At 54.5% G+C, this 12,309-nt stretch overlaps 1 protein-coding gene across 1 annotated transcript in view; it reads right to left on the bottom strand.

Annotated features, from left to right (window-relative positions):
- Positions 1-4,958: 4,958 nt before the first annotated feature.
- FAM163A (family with sequence similarity 163 member A) overlaps positions 4,959-12,309 on the bottom strand; it is a 74,728-nt gene continuing 67,377 nt past the window's right edge. Inside the window, exons 3-5 of the mRNA XM_047753712.1 lie at positions 8,464-8,484; positions 7,274-7,388; positions 4,959-6,841 (exon numbers count right to left, since the gene is read on the bottom strand). Of these exons, the coding sequence (XP_047609668.1) occupies positions 6,434-6,841; positions 7,274-7,366 (501 nt within the window). The 5' untranslated portion in view covers positions 7,367-7,388; positions 8,464-8,484 and the 3' untranslated portion in view covers positions 4,959-6,433. The remainder of the gene's footprint in view (positions 6,842-7,273; positions 7,389-8,463; positions 8,485-12,309) is intronic.

The raw sequence follows: 12,309 nt of genomic DNA, 5'->3' as shown, positions 1-12,309 counted from the left end.
TGTCAGCCTGAGCTAAGACCCTGTCCTTAGCGATTCCATTCTTGCAAACATGAGGACAAAATCTGGCAGGAAAGACATGCTGAGGTTGGTATTAACTTCCTAAAGTAATGAGGCAAGCAGATGGGACGTCCCTCCCCGCCCCATCCTTTTTTTTTTTTTTTTTTTTCAGGGCTGCACATGCAGCATATGGAGGTTCCCAGGCTAGGGATTGAATTGGAGCTACAGCTGCCAGCCACCGCCACTACCACAACCATGTGGGGACTGAGCCTTGGCTGTGAACTACACCACAGTGCACAGCAACACCAGATCCTTAACCCACTGAGCGAGGCCAGGGATTGAACCCGGGTCCTCATGGATGCTCATCAGGTTTGTTACTGCTGAGTCTCATTGGGCAGCATCCTCCCTCTCCCCACTGCCACCCCGTCTTTGAAGTCTTTGTCCATGCCAGTCGAGGACAAGGGACTGCATCTTCTGCCCTCTGAGTCTCCACTCTGCATTTTAGTCCAGGGCAAGTAAATACCTGGGGGTTTAGGATTTTACCTGTGAAATACGTGTTAATTTTCTGACCTAGAGTACAGTCCTCTTGAGGGCAGGGTGGTAGTTTTCATCTCTCTCTCTCACTCCTGGCACGATGTTTAGCACCTACGGTTGCATCTCCAGCAGATGTTAGTTGAACGGACAGTTTTGCCTGTTAGCCCTACTCTGTCATGGCTGTTTTGCACAGTGGGTGCCTTTTTGGCATTCCCACCTAGCTCAGCGAGGGAGCACCTTGGTTCACCCTTAGAATACTCGCTGGATCACAGGACTCAAAGCTGTGGACACGGCTGCAGCGGGAACCACGTGGCTCACTAAGGAAATGATGGTGTCTGGCCACTCAGCTTCATTTAGAACTTTCTGCGACACACGGATCCCAGAACGTGACAAAGGAGTCAGACTTTTGACAATCAGGTTGTTTTATCTTTACTGAAACTTTCTGGCGTCATTTGACTGGACTTCGATAACACATAGGTTCCTTACACTTTGGCTTGGAGTTTCTTTGCCGAGAAGCTTCTTTAAAGGGGAACATGAAATGCTCAAATGACGTATAGTCCAAAGCCCTCATTTCACAGGAGGGGAAACCGAGGGACTAAGTGACCATCCAAGTAAGGACACGAGGTGATTAGTGCAAAACTTGAGACCAGAGCCATTTCCTTCCGGACTGGAGAAGCCTAGCAAGTGACCTAGAGAGGTACAGTATTAAAAGCACCCACTGTGACATCAAAACAGGGTGTGTGGGAGCAGGGGGCAGGTAAGAAGGCAGAGTTTTAGAACGTATGTGAACTTACATCTTTATCAACTTAAAACAATAAAATAAAACGAGGTTGTAAGATTTAAAAAAAAAATCCTGGGGAGTACTATAGAACTATACAATATTGTATTAAAAAAAACAAAAAACAAGAAAGACAGAGAGCAGTCCAAAAAGTTGCCTAACCACACCCAGTAGTTCAAACTGAAATCTGATACAAAACTCCCTCTGACCGCCAGGACAAAAACGCCGTTATTCCCAACTCCTAATTTATCCTGCCCCCTCCACCTCTCCCCTGTGGTAACCAGAAGTCTGATTTGGAAATCTCTGAGTCTGTTTCTGTTGTATAAATGAGTTCTTTGTTAGCATTTTTTATTAGATTCCACATACAAGTGATATGGTGATATAAAATAGAGAACGAACAAGGACCTCCTGTCAAGCACAGGGAAATCTACTCAATATTCTGTAATAACCTATACAGGAAAAGAGCCTGAGAAAGAATGAATGAATGTATGAATAGAACTCATTCACGGAGTTCCCGTCGTGGCTCAGTGGTTAACGAATCCAACTAGGAACCATGAGGTTGCAGGTTCGATCCCTGGCCTTGCTCAGTGGGTTAAGGATCCGGCATTGCCGCGAGCTGTGGTGTAGGTCACAGACGCGGCTCGGATCCCGAGTTGCTGTGGCTCTGGTGTAGGCCGGCGGCTACAGCTCTGATTGGACCCCTAGCCTGGGAACCTCCATATGCCTCGGGAGCGGCCCTAGAAAAGGCAAAAAGACAAAACAAAACAAAACAAAAGAACGGATTTACTGTGCTGTATACCTAAAACTAACATAACATTGTAAATCCACTATGCTGTAGAATAATTTAAAAAAAAAAGATTACTGTGTCTGCTGGGATGTCACAGGGAGCGAGGAGGTGACAGCTTTGTGCCCAGCAGCTCGTTCCCAACTACTGCGGTGCCTAGCACCGCACCAGCTGTTGGGCACGAAGGTCTAGGCCCCCGAGGATCATCGTAGAGGCGCCTGGAGGCCTGAGGGGCAGCCAGCACCCTTTAGGGGCTGCTCGCTTCTCCACGGAGGGAGATGCCAGGCGGTGGAGGAGGGATGGGCTTCAGGGATGAAGGACTAAGGTGGACAGAATGGCCACCAGGGAGGGGAGAGGAGCAGCCTGGACCAGGCTGAGGAGGGAGAGAGAGGTTACTGTCGTCCAGGACGTGCCCAGGTCGGGCCCATGATTGGGCCTTTTCCATCCTGAGCAGGTAGAGCCGGAGGTGGGGGAACTCTTGGTTCTGACTCTTCTTGCTGCTGCTTTGGTCAAGAAGCTTGGCCTCAGATATTGATGGTGTAATCAGTATTCTCTGAGCAGCACTTGAAAATATTTTTTCTGGCCACACCTGTGGCAGGTGGAAATTCCCAGGCCAGGGATGGAACCTGTGCCACAGCTGTAACCAGAGCCACAGCAGTGACAATGCCAGATCCTTAACCCACTGAGCCACAGGGAAACTCCGGCGCTTCTAAACTTGAGCGTAGAAAATGGCTGGGCGTGCTCAGGGCTATCTCAGGAAGGGACTCTGCAGGGCAGGGCTGTGACCCCCACCACGTGGCCTGAGGCCCCACAGACTGAAGAGGCTGACTTAAGGCTGGGGAGGGTGTGGCTGCTCTGTGGGGGATGGAGGAGGTGGCTTAAGACTGGAGTCCTTGCCAGCAATGACAGAATTTGCCTCGGGGCTTTTGTTCGCAGGGGACAACTAGTGACAGAGCTGCAGCCGGCTGTCTCCTGCTTGGGACAGAGCACCCTGAGCTCGGGAAGCCTGGATGTTGATGCTCAGGCCAGCTGGCCTGCTGTCCAGTCAGCCGTGGTCAGGGCTCGCCTTGTCCTGAGGTGGGGAGGGAGCATCACTTTCTCTCACATACTCTCATGGGCACCACACACCTGCCTTCACCCTCCTCCTTCCTAACTCCTCCCTTTCACCCAGAACCTACATCCTGGTTCTCTGGTCCTCATTCCCCACCTCTCCCATCTCTGCCGGGGTCTGAGCTGAGGACCTGAACTATCAACTACAGGTGGGGACACCACGGGACCTGACAGTGAGGGTGAGGTGGGCGCAGGCTGCTCCCCAGGGAGGCTCCCTGTCACGGCTGGGCTCCTTCCAGCTCCGAGGGCAGCAGTGGCTGCACAAATCGCCTTTCCCAAAACATAACACATCCTTCCTGGAAGTGAGCTCTCACTGAGGCAAGGGGTGGTGGGGTGGGGAGCTACACGGCGGAGGGAAGCAGAAAGGGAGAGGAGGCAGGTAGAGCTGGGTTTGAAAATGCACATTTTGGGTGATGAGAAGGGGCATTCCCTCTTAAGTCTATGCCCAGCTGCCCCTTCCCCAGGTGAAGAACAGAGGCCCCTGGGGGATTTCTATGTCAAATTCCTTCTTTATTTTGACATTCGCTTGGTTGTGACTCCAAGTTATCAAAGATGCAGGACAAGAAATTTGTAGCAGGAGCACTGAAGTGGAGGTGGAGAGAAAAGGCAGAGAGAGCCTGGGGTTCCCGGCCCCTCCTCTTCCTGTTTAGGGTGCAATTTGAAAAGTGTCCAAAAAGTGTCCCAGAGCATAGCGGCTCATAAGTACAGTGCTGTTGAGTGGGGGTGAGCTTCCTTGTCCACGGGCAAGGCTCTTGCAGTTACAGGAAGGTGGGCAGGCAACCTTGAGCCTGTGCCCTGAGCAAAGTGGGGCTCGCAGGGGGGGGCGGGAAAGAGCCGTGGTCACCATTGCTCCAATGCCCCAAATCCAGATTTTTGACTTGTAGGTTGATTTAGGCTGGGAAAGCTATAGAAGATGGGGTTGCATGAAATGCTTTTCACTCGGGGACCCCAAAAGATGAGAGCCAAGGAGCGGGTCAGAGTTGACTGGGTCTTGATTTTTCCCAAGGCAGGAGGTACCATAATCATTCAGGGAGGAGGGGCAGCCCCTGCTGTGGTTGTGTGGCTGTGGAATGCCAGGGCAGCAAGGCACTGGGGCTGGGCATCCAAGCGGTGAGAGCAGCCAGGTCCACGTCAAGAGGGTGGGCTTAGCCCAGGAAGAGCTGGCAGCGGGAGGGGGCGTGTTAAAGTTGCGGTCCTGAGATGGTCCCTCTGGGCTCTGGGACAGAGCTCATCACCCCACCTAGAGCTGCCTCCTGGTGGAAGAGAAGGGTGACCCTCTGAGGTCCCTCAGCGGGAGGGTCAAACACGTTTGCTTTTTGCTGACCGTTACAATTGTTTTGCCTGCTCATCTTGTATTTTACTGTAGGTCTGTTATCCATCAACACGCATCCTTGCACATAGGAGCAGGCAGTTGGCAAGTACGTCCAGCCCCTGCCAGGGTTAGGGCAAGAGACAGTGGTCTGGCTGGCAGAAATTTTCAGGGATCCTGGCTTCGTGAAGCCCTAAGGGGCCCTTAGAGTCCATCTGGGCAAGTCTCATTTCCCTGGAGGAAATGGGGTCTCAGAAGGTAAGTGGTTGGTCCTAGAGCTCATGAGTGACCCACGTGTGACCAGATGCCAGGGCCGCTGATTGCCAACCCAGTGAGCCTTGATCACAGATGGAGAATAGAGATGACAAGTACCCAGAGTGAGGCAAAAGTGGGGTGCGTTCTCTTTCTCCTCCTCTCCTCCAGCCCCACCCCACACCCACCCCCACCCCAACTGCAAAATCAAGATTTCAGCAGAGTGGCCAGCTCCCCTGCTGCCACTCTCGGCAGCATCCAGTGACTCAGGAGAGGCTGGGGATGACGAATGCCCGTAGAAGGGGGCGGCAGCCACCCCTTAGTGCAGAGGCAACTGGAAAACTCATCAGATGCATGTACTCAAACAGCAGAAGGCCACAGCTGAGTTCTAACTGGGAATTGGACTTGGGGCTAGAGTGACAGAGCCGTGAGTTGGCCCTTGTCCCGAGACTGGGGAATGGGGCAGCGGAGGGAGGGCAGCAAGCATGGGATCTGATTGCTAATTGAGTCCCTCAATCCTCAGCAGTAGGGGCTGCTGTCCCTGGTGGAAGAAAGCAGTCCTGCTCTGCGGCCTTAGGGCAGGCTGCCCACGCAGAACACCAGGTCTCTGAGGGGCCTCCGTGGCCTCAAGCCTGCAGCATGTCCCACAGGACACGCCGCAGGCTCTTCCTGTACCAGCCAGCTGCTTGCGGTGGGGACGGGCGGCCACCTTAGTCAGCTTTCGCTCCTGCTGTCTGCAGGTGGATTTTTCCCTCTAGTTGGTCCACAGAGACCCTTCTATTCTGCGGCCCCCAAAGGCGGCAGAGCCCCGGGGTGTGCTGGTGGGGACAGGTGTGTGTGTACACACCTGGGGATGCACACGCACAGCTGCATCCACGCACAGTACTCGTGTGGTGGTCCAGGGCTCCGGAGACCACCCGCAGGCTCTCCCTCACGAAGCCCCTCCAACTCTAGGAACAGAATGTAAAGAAGGTTCTCCAGCCGGGGCAGCTGGTTCCCAAGGCAGGGAAGAGAGGATTGTGGGGGAGACAGAACAGCCGTTTGGGGGGCATTCCCTGCAAATTGCCTATAAACCTGACCTTGAAAGCCCAGTCATCGTGGTCCATCAGGGGCGGGGGCAGGTGCAGATGGGGTGTGTTCAGGAAAGCACATCCGTGCTGGAGCAGCTGCAGGGCCTGCCGTCTCTATGACAGCCGAGGCACAAAACCAGACCGTGAACTTGCTCTTGGCTTTGTGTTCGCAAGTCCTGGTCCTCTGAACCCCCTCCTTCTGCCAACGTCTTTGTTCTCGCCTCTCTTCTTGCCCTTTCTCCTTTCATCCCCCAACTTCTCTGGACGGCTCCAGAGCCTCTGCTGCACTGGGGGCTCCTCCTCCCGGAGTCGGGCACAGCCAGGGGCTGAGGGAAGTGAGAGGGCTGCGGTGATGCTGGCACTGGCCAGAGGAACGGCCCACAGAGAAACTGGCCAAGCTGCCGAAGGGATGTGCCAGGCCCCGCCCTGGGTCTCCATGCCCTCCATTGCCTGAATCTGGGTGAGCCTTCCACTGCGGGGCAAGGAAAGCCAAGACACAGAGCCGGTCCTTGTGGGCTGTGGGAGGGGACATCTGCTGCCCCCATGGCTCCTGCTGGGGCAGTAGCCTTGCGGTGTGGGGGGGTCGGGGGTGAGAGGGGTTACACGTCTGTACTAATAGCCCTTGGATTGGTGAAGGCCTCACGCCCAGAGCCTGGCCACGTCACCGGGTAACTCTGGGGTGCTGCCACTTTGAGGGATGGGGGGCCCCCCTCCTTGTAGTATGTGGGAGCAAAGGGGAGCCTCTCGCCTCCGCCCCCGTTGGGCACCATGTCTGCCGTCCGTATGTAAAAGGGGGAGCTGTATGGGGAGCAGGTGGTGCAGTGGCTGGCGGCCACCCCGCACGGCTGGCCGCAGGGCTCGCTGGGGAGAGGTGCCAGGCTGCCTTGGCCGTCCAGGGCTTGGGAGCTGCAGGCATTGCAGGGGGGGCCTCGGGGGTGTGTGGGCAGGTCGTGCTCCTCCTCCTCGTCGTCTGCATCCTCGGCTCTGCTCTTCTTGCAACAGTAATACTGAGGGGAGAGCGGGGAGGGGTGCCGTGGGCTGAATGCTCCCCCTGGGGGTGCCCGGCAGCCATGCCCCTGCCCCACCGGGGACCCCGTGCCGGGCACTTTATGGGCCCTGGAGAGAAAGGGACACACGAATCCTACTGAGCACAGGCTGGGCTCCTGGGAGCCGCTTTCAGAGTCTCCCCAGAATGGCACCCTTCCCACCACTCCTGAAACCTCAGATGCTCGGGGGACACAAGATGACACCCTGGTGGGTGCCCCCAGGGTGGGGGGTGGGAGGTACACCCTCCCTTCTAAAGGCCCCCAACTCCCAGCCCCCTTGACTTAGGCCTCCCGAGTTCCACCCCCCCCCCCCACAGTGGGCCTCCAGGTTCTGCCCCCAGGAGGGGGATGTGGGGTGCTGGTGGCCTCTGGCCGCTGGTCCAGGGGACTGACCTGGAGCCTACAGTAGCACAGGACGGCGATGATGCAGAGGAGGATGACCGTCGCTAGGATTCCGCCAGTGATCACAACCGTTCCCGCTGTCATCCGCCCGGCGCCCCATCAAACTCTGCAAAGACATGTGCGGCCACGGGGGACCTGAGAGCAGCCGGGGCAGGGAGGGCCCTGGGCGCAGGGACAGCAGGGGCTTCCTGAAGACAGAGGGTGGCTGGGCAGCCTAACCTGGGGGGCTTACGACCCAGAGAAAAGCACCTTCTGTTCACGGAGGGCTTAGTCTGTGTGAGGCACTGTGCTAAGCACTCCCCTGGTTATCTCGGATAATCCTCAAAATAACCTTTCAGGGCAGTTTCTTTTTTTTTCTTTTCTTTTTGTCATTTTGCCTTTTCTAGGGCCACACCCGCGGCATGTGGAGGTTCCCAGGCTAGGGGTCGAATCGGAGCTGTAGCCACCAGCCTACGCCAGAGCCACAGCAACACGGGATCCGAGCCGCGTCTGCAACCTACACCACAGCTCACAGCCACACCAGATCCTTAACCCACTGAGGAAGGCCAGGGATTGAACCCGCAACCTCATGGTTCCTAGTCGGATTCGTTAACCACTGAGCCACGACGGGAACTCCCTGGGGCAGTTATTAATTATCCCTCCTTCACTCACAGTGAACGGAGGCTTTGATTGATTTGGCTGAGATTCCACCCAGCCTACTTCACCCCATGGCCACGCTCTTAATCACTGCCCTCTGAGGTGCAAATACCAATGGTCCCTGAGCCTTGACCCAGGTGGAGGGGACAGGTCTGCCCCTCGAAAGTTCCATTGGGTCCTGCCCTGGCTCCAACCCACACTCCTTTTGTGGGTAGGGGGGCAGTGGATTGCAGGGAGTGTCTCTCCTCTCTTTCCAACTCTTGTGGAAAACAAGGGCAAGATGAGCCCAGAGGCATGCAGGTGCATTCTTGTGCCAGGAAGTTTGGGGCCAGGCTGGGGAGATGAGTCCCACTAATGGGGGCTCAGGGGGCAGAGGCCAGCTCCAAACGTGAGGCTCTCAGAGGGCCGACTCCCCTTTCGGGCCACTGAATAGGGATTCCCGACCCCCCAGGCACTCAGGGACCAAGGCTGGCTGTGCCAACGGCGCAGGAGGGCAGGAGGAGACTTGGCATCTTGAGGACGGAAGAATGACTGCGAGCACTTACGTTCATAAAGGGAACGGTGACCTGCAAGACAACAAAAGGGACGGAGATGCTGTTAGAAGAGGGTGAACCAGAAGAAGGCCTCAGGGGTTAGATGAGTCCCTGAGCTCTACTTCGCGTCATCTTGCTCTCTCCCCACGCTCTATCACAGGTAAACCTCCAGGTCCCCAATCTGCGTCTCCAGCTGTGTCTCCAGCTGTGAGTAGACAGACCCGTCACTCAGATGCCCACTGGCACCCTGAACTTGATCGTTACCCTCTCTCCAAGTGGGCTCCCCCACCTCCACCAACCTCTCTGTTCATGGTGCTACCAGAGCTGCCATGAAGGGTTTTGTCTGTTACTCAAAGGCAGGTGGGGGCTGGTGGGGGCTGATGGGGGCTGGACCACCAGCTGCTTAGGGGGAAGGAGTACCTTTTCCTCAGCCAAGGACACCTGTTTCTCATCACTGTGGCCCTAGGGCCCTACATGCATCCTGCACTGCTTCCAACTCCCTCAAAGATGCTCACAGGAGTTTCCTGTCGTGGCTCAGTGGTTAACAAACCCAACTAGCATCCATGAGGACATGGGTTCGATACCTGGCCTTGATCAGTGGGTTAAGGATCTGGTATTGCCCTGAGCTGTGGTGTAGGTCACAGACGCGGCTCAGATCCCGTGTGGCTGTGGCTGTGGGGCAGGCTGGCAGCTGTAGCTCCAATTCGACCCTAGCCTGGGAACTTCTATATGCCACAGGTGAGACCCTAAAAAGACAAAAAGACAAAAAACAAAACAAAACAAAAAAAACCCAGATGCTCACAGTGTAGCCTGAGGACCACAGCATGGAAGCTGGTTCACATCTCAGGCCCCACCGCAGGCCTAATGAGTCAGAACCTGTATTTTAACAAGGCCCCAGGTGATTGATTTGCATATTAAGAGTTTGACAAGGCTGTGGTGTTCCCCTAGCTGCCCAGACTTTCAATTCCTCAAATTCTGCTTCAGCTTCCCCAGCCTCTATTCTCCCTAATTAAGACTCTGCATCACACACTGGGCCTGGTGCAATGGTTTCCTGATGGATCTTGCTGGTTCTAGCTCTGAGCACCCTTTGCATTGCCCACAGTTAGCCCTTCATCATGCCCCTGCACCTTCTCTTCCTCCAGAACCTTCTGGGGACCACGTGGACTGCAGGGGCACATTTACTGGGTGTGGATTTTAAGACGGAGCCTCAGAGGCTCTCCAACCTGCTTGCTCATTACCAATTCAGCTTTCCCTCCTCTCGCCCTCTCTCCCTGTCGCAGGAATCCTCTGCCCATCAGGCAGCTCCAGTTCTTAAGAAGCTTATAGCCCTGTGATGAAAGACACTTAACATAAGAACCAGTGATGCCCAGACCAGGGGTGGTGGGAACACAGGAGGGGGGCAGCTAACTACCTGGGGAAAAGTTTCATGGAACGTGTTCTGTTTGAGCTGAATCCTAAAAGCTCGGGGCGGCTTGGCCAGTAGACAAGGTGGAGAAGGCGAATGCACAGCCCAGGAGCGTGGAAGGATACAGGGGTTCCAGGAACTACTGTAAGGAATCTGGAAAGGTTGAGGGTGGGTGGGCATCAAGCTGGAAAGGCTGCAAGGCAGGCAAGGAATTGGGATTTAACTCTCTTGGAGACCATGGGGCCTCCTGAAGGGTTGCAGTAGGGGAGGAGCGTAATCTCGCTTTCTCCATCTTTTTAAATCCTGCCCTTTCTTCAAGGCTCTGAGAAGCCTTCCCTGACTGCCCCATCACAATGCCTTCTCTTTCTGGACTTCTACCATGCCACTTTTAACATCCTGTCTTGGTAGGATGCTTGTCAACTTTCGTGTGGCAGCGTTTTAACTCCTGCCCTAAATTATGAGTACTGTGGGGTCAGGAGCTGTGTCTTACACAGCATTAGACACAGTGCCTGGCACACAGCAGGTACTAACAAGTTTGGTAATCATCTCTCCTTGCAGCATTTCTTTCACAAGCCTGGCAGTAATGACTCTGATCCACCACTAGGGGGCAGCAAGTTGTATCGCTCAGGTCACATTCCAGCTGCAGACTAGAGCATCCTTGTTGAAGACCAATTTGACTTTGCTCTGATGCAAGCAAGGTAAGCCATGCCTCAGGGCTGCAATGGGGCTTTTTTTTTTTTTTTTTTTGTGCGGGGGGGGTAAGTGAACCTCAGCCTTGGGGCGACATATATCTTCACAGCAACACTCCCCTTCTCCTGCTTCCCCTCCATGTGGGCTGCTTAAGCAAGAGAGAGGCCTAGGGACCTCAAGTTGGGGGAGGCAGCAGTGGCCCACACTACTGAAAGTCTTGGCCTAGTCCCCTGGGATGTGCCCAGGCTGTTTTCGGAAACAGAGAATAATGAAGCCATATAAGAACAGAGCCCTCCCTCTTTCAGGACTACGAAGGCTGTGTAGCAGAAGTGGCCTGGAAATGGGATGCATGGCAGTGCGGCAGTGCCACGGATCCGAAGGCCCATTCGAGACCCAACTGTGCCACCTAGCAGATACCCCCATCTTGGAAGCGGACCTTCTTTCTCACTTATAAAAGAGAGATACACAAAAAACACAGTTCACAAATCTGATTGTAAGGGAAAAGATTCATGTATGTGAGGGCCCCTTGGAAACTCTACGATATCCTTCAAACACAGTTATTTGTGGGGAAAAGGAAGGCCCGGAGGATTTGTGGCCACTTAGTTCTGGCCTGATCGTCATAAACCAAGAAAGCACATGTCAAGGGCATGTGGTAAACTAGCCAGGTCCCAGGCAGCTTTGCGAGGGCCCAGCCCTGATGGTGCACCGTAGCATTTAAATTCCTACCCCAGTGGCTCTCTGGGATTTCAGGTGGGCTCATTTCCTCTTTGCAAATGATCACAATAACTCCCTGAATCTAAACAGTATTCTGTAGTTTACATGTTTCCCTTTCTCTCCCCATTTACAACAGGCAGGCTCTAAGATGGCCCCAAATGAGCCTGCCCCCCCACCAGCAATCATGCCTTGGGTACCCCCCTCCCCTGGAGGGTGGGTGCCAGTGTGACTTGCTTCTTAATAGAATACAGCAAAGAGGACGGGATGTTTTCTGTTCGTCGACTCTATGAAACTCTGACTTTCCTCTTACTGGCCAAGACATTCTCCCTTGCTGGTTTTGGTTCAGCAAGTTGCCACGTTAGGAGGGCCCATGTGTTAAGGAACCGAGGGTGGCTTCTGGCCTTCAGTTCAATAGACAACAAAAGCTGAAGCTCTCAATCTATTGGTCCCAAAGGAACTGAACAATCACATAATTGAGAGCAGAAGAGCTGATCCTTCCCCAGTTGAGCTTTCAGATGAAACGGTAACCCCAGTGGACGCCTTGAACGCAGCCTCAGGACACACCCTGAAACACTGCAACCAGCGGGCCACGCCTGGATTCCTGACCCACAGAAACTGTGAGATAACTGGTGTGGGTTGTTGCAAGCTGCCAAGTATGTGGTAGTTTGTGATATGGCAAAAGATAACCACTACACCTCCTTTGAGCCTTACCAAAAAAACCCTACAGCTTTACGCGATTTGCATAAAAGTCATACAGTAGCAAGTGTCTGAGTCAGGACCCAAAGGCAAGTGGCATGGAGTTTTGTCACAACAGCTGCCCGATTAACTTCCTGAGGCTTTGAGAACAAGGTTCCTCTGTTTTCTTGCAGGGCTGAGCAGGTCTGGATAGATGGAATCAGCGAGGACTGATTCATGGGCTGAGGGCAGCCAGAGAGGACAAACCTGGTACCAACTGCAGACCCCCAGGGTCTGCCCTCTGTAACCAGGGCTTTCTGGGAGCTCCTTCTCCACCAACACCTCTCTCCATCCAGGGTCTTGGCACCATCTCC

This window comes from Phacochoerus africanus, chromosome 11, assembly GCF_016906955.1.
Source record: "Phacochoerus africanus isolate WHEZ1 chromosome 11, ROS_Pafr_v1, whole genome shotgun sequence".
In the NCBI taxonomy this organism is placed as follows: domain Eukaryota; kingdom Metazoa; phylum Chordata; class Mammalia; order Artiodactyla; family Suidae; genus Phacochoerus; species Phacochoerus africanus.
Note: the sequence above shows the minus strand (reverse complement) of the source record. Positions and strands in the feature narration are given on the sequence as shown.